Source organism: Oratosquilla oratoria, chromosome 42 (assembly GCF_046742065.1).
Source record: "Oratosquilla oratoria isolate Oo_2021 chromosome 42, ASM4674206v1, whole genome shotgun sequence".
Classification (NCBI taxonomy): Eukaryota; Metazoa; Arthropoda; class Malacostraca; order Stomatopoda; family Squillidae; genus Oratosquilla; species Oratosquilla oratoria.
Window position 1 is genome coordinate 40,716,905 of NC_134818.1, and position 2,500 is coordinate 40,719,404.

General features: G+C 37.6%; 1 protein-coding gene across 1 annotated transcript in view; it reads right to left on the reverse strand.

Annotated features, from left to right (window-relative positions):
* LOC143021643 (uncharacterized) overlaps positions 1–2,500 on the reverse strand; it is a 43,222-nt gene that overhangs the window by 15,126 nt on the left and 25,596 nt on the right. Inside the window, exons 2-3 of the mRNA XM_076179251.1 lie at positions 1,534–2,321; positions 832–1,371 (exon numbers count right to left, since the gene is read on the reverse strand). Of these exons, the coding sequence (XP_076035366.1) occupies positions 832–1,371; positions 1,534–2,321 (1,328 nt within the window). The remainder of the gene's footprint in view (positions 1–831; positions 1,372–1,533; positions 2,322–2,500) is intronic.

The following is a 2,500-nucleotide window of genomic DNA, read 5'->3' on the forward strand; positions in this document are numbered from 1 at the left end:
TCTATTTCATTGTCTGATGATACTGAATCTATACTTAGATATGTTTTGCTCTCAGTTGGTAGTCTTCGTAGAATATCTTCATTAACTTTCAAGCAATCTACATTTTTTTTGTGACAAAATAACTCTACTTTTCATTTCGTCTTGGGTGCAATTATCAAATATGTCTGATACTAAAGAGTCAATGCATACACATTGTTCTGGGATATCGATCGTATCATCAGAAACGTTATCAAGTGAACTCTGCACTCGACCATTTCCAATTTGTAAGAGCCATTGTGAGAAAACTTGTTCGTTTTCATTAGTCCTCATATTCTGAGAGAGTTTAAGTTGATGAAAATTGTGCCACATTGGAGACTTTTTCAGGCATACATCCAATACTGCAGCAGGTGGAGCTCTAGGAACCACAGGCAGAACTTGCCTAAAGTCTCCTCCTAATATGATGACTTTACCACCAAATATGCTATTATTATTCATAATATCTTGTAAATAATTATCAATAGCATTCAATGCATATCGAGGGATCATCGACGCCTCATCAATAATGAAGACTTTCACCTGCCTGAGAATATTGGCTTGGTCAGAATTAGGAGGAATATTGCAGGTAATTGTCTCAGTCAAAGGAACAGGAAGTTTGAAGATACTGTGAAGAGTTTTTCAATTTTTCAATAGTGTTGCTGCAGTACCTGTCCAAGCAGAAGTACTAACAGCCACATTTTGAGCCACCAGGTAATCATGAATCATATTGAATAGAAAAGTTTTGCCAGAGCCGCCAGGTGCATCCAAGTAAAACAGTCGGTGGTTGGTTTCTAATCCTCTATCTATTTCACTTACAGGCATTTTGTGGTGTATTGAATAAACAAATCATTGCAAACATGTTAAGAAGCTGTCGTGGCATTTGATATATAGCTGCCTCACTCAAAGCCATTTCTAGTTCGTTGTCATCTTCAAGCAGTTGCAATCGAATACAGGCATCCTTAAAGGTCGGCAACTGTTCACCTCCTACAGTTTTCAAGTCATCAAAAGAAGTTGCACCTGGTACATGAAGAAGAAGCATCCTTAAATGGAATTTCTCAGCATTTCTAGGACTGGCAGAGTACATTCTCGTTACAATCTGGCGGTGACGTTGTCTTTTGGTCCAAGTGTTGCTTTGGTTATTAAATACATAATATTCAGGGATATCAGTATAAAGGTGGGCTCTTGCATCCACGTCACTTTGGTTAAGTTTGAACCATGCAGTTAATTGCGTGTCTTGTCCTTCTGCACGGGCAGCAGCCTGTCTTTGTTCGCCCGGCTTATAATAAACTTGTTGCTGGTCAGGCAAATGGAGTGCCAGTCGGTAAACTGTGTGCGACTGTCCATACATTTTATATTCTGACAAACGCCAAAATGCTTCAGGCGGAGATACGTATCTACACGAAATATATTGTTTAATTTCATTATATTCATTTTCATTAGTTTGATTGTTGTTCATATTCATTTCCATCATTGCGCAATCATGTCCTTTATAGACATATTTGAAAAGATATTTCACACTTTTTACCGATATACACACTTCTACATTAATGTGAGCACCATATTTTCTGAGTAAATATTTATTATATGGTACTACAAAACTGCAGTCAACCTCATGGACGCCCACTCTAACAGAATCTCCATTATTTCTGCGTCTGTAAAGAGGATATCCAGAGACATTTGCTATAGTCTCCTCCTCATACGGCATAGGAAATTTCTTTTGACAATCTCCCTCTACCATACAGATTGAATTGGGATTAAATGTACCGCAGGGTCCATGCATCATGAGTTTTTTCACTAATTCTCTTAATTCTGGATCATGTTCTGATGGTAATTCAGCTGAAACAATATTATCAATTTGTTCTTTAGTTCTAATTTTATCTTCTTCACGAAGCATGATTAGCATGTGACAATGCGGGAGACCTCTTTTCTGAAATTCAATAACATGTATCGCAGCAATAGGTACCCCAAGTACATGTCTGTCCTTTATGTCAATCATTAATTCATTGAGATGTTGTTTGAACACTCGTGCCAACAAATCAGGTCTGTTCTGTGCAGTTTCATGAGGCTGTAAGTTTTCAGTTACTTCTCGACATTTTGGATTGCAAGTATATGTTATAGATAAATCAGGCCTTCCATACTTGCAAACTATTGCCATTGCATCTTGATAGCATTGTTGCATATTTCGTGGGCTCCCTGTGAAGGATGATGGCAAAATGACAGGTACTCCAGGATCTTCATTTTCATTATTTCTTGCAAGGTGATCATCAAACCTGAATACATTGCAACTCTTAGTTGTGCTTGATTTTCTGCAATGAATTTCAAACGACAACCCTCTACTTTAACATAAGCATCAACTATATATTGCTGAAATAGTTTTCCACCACTGTGTATTGGACTGAAGCCACCTCTTATAGCTAGACGATATGCATAAAATTCCTGCATAGTAACCTTGTTACGAACTCTAGTTTGCCTATTTTCTACATGA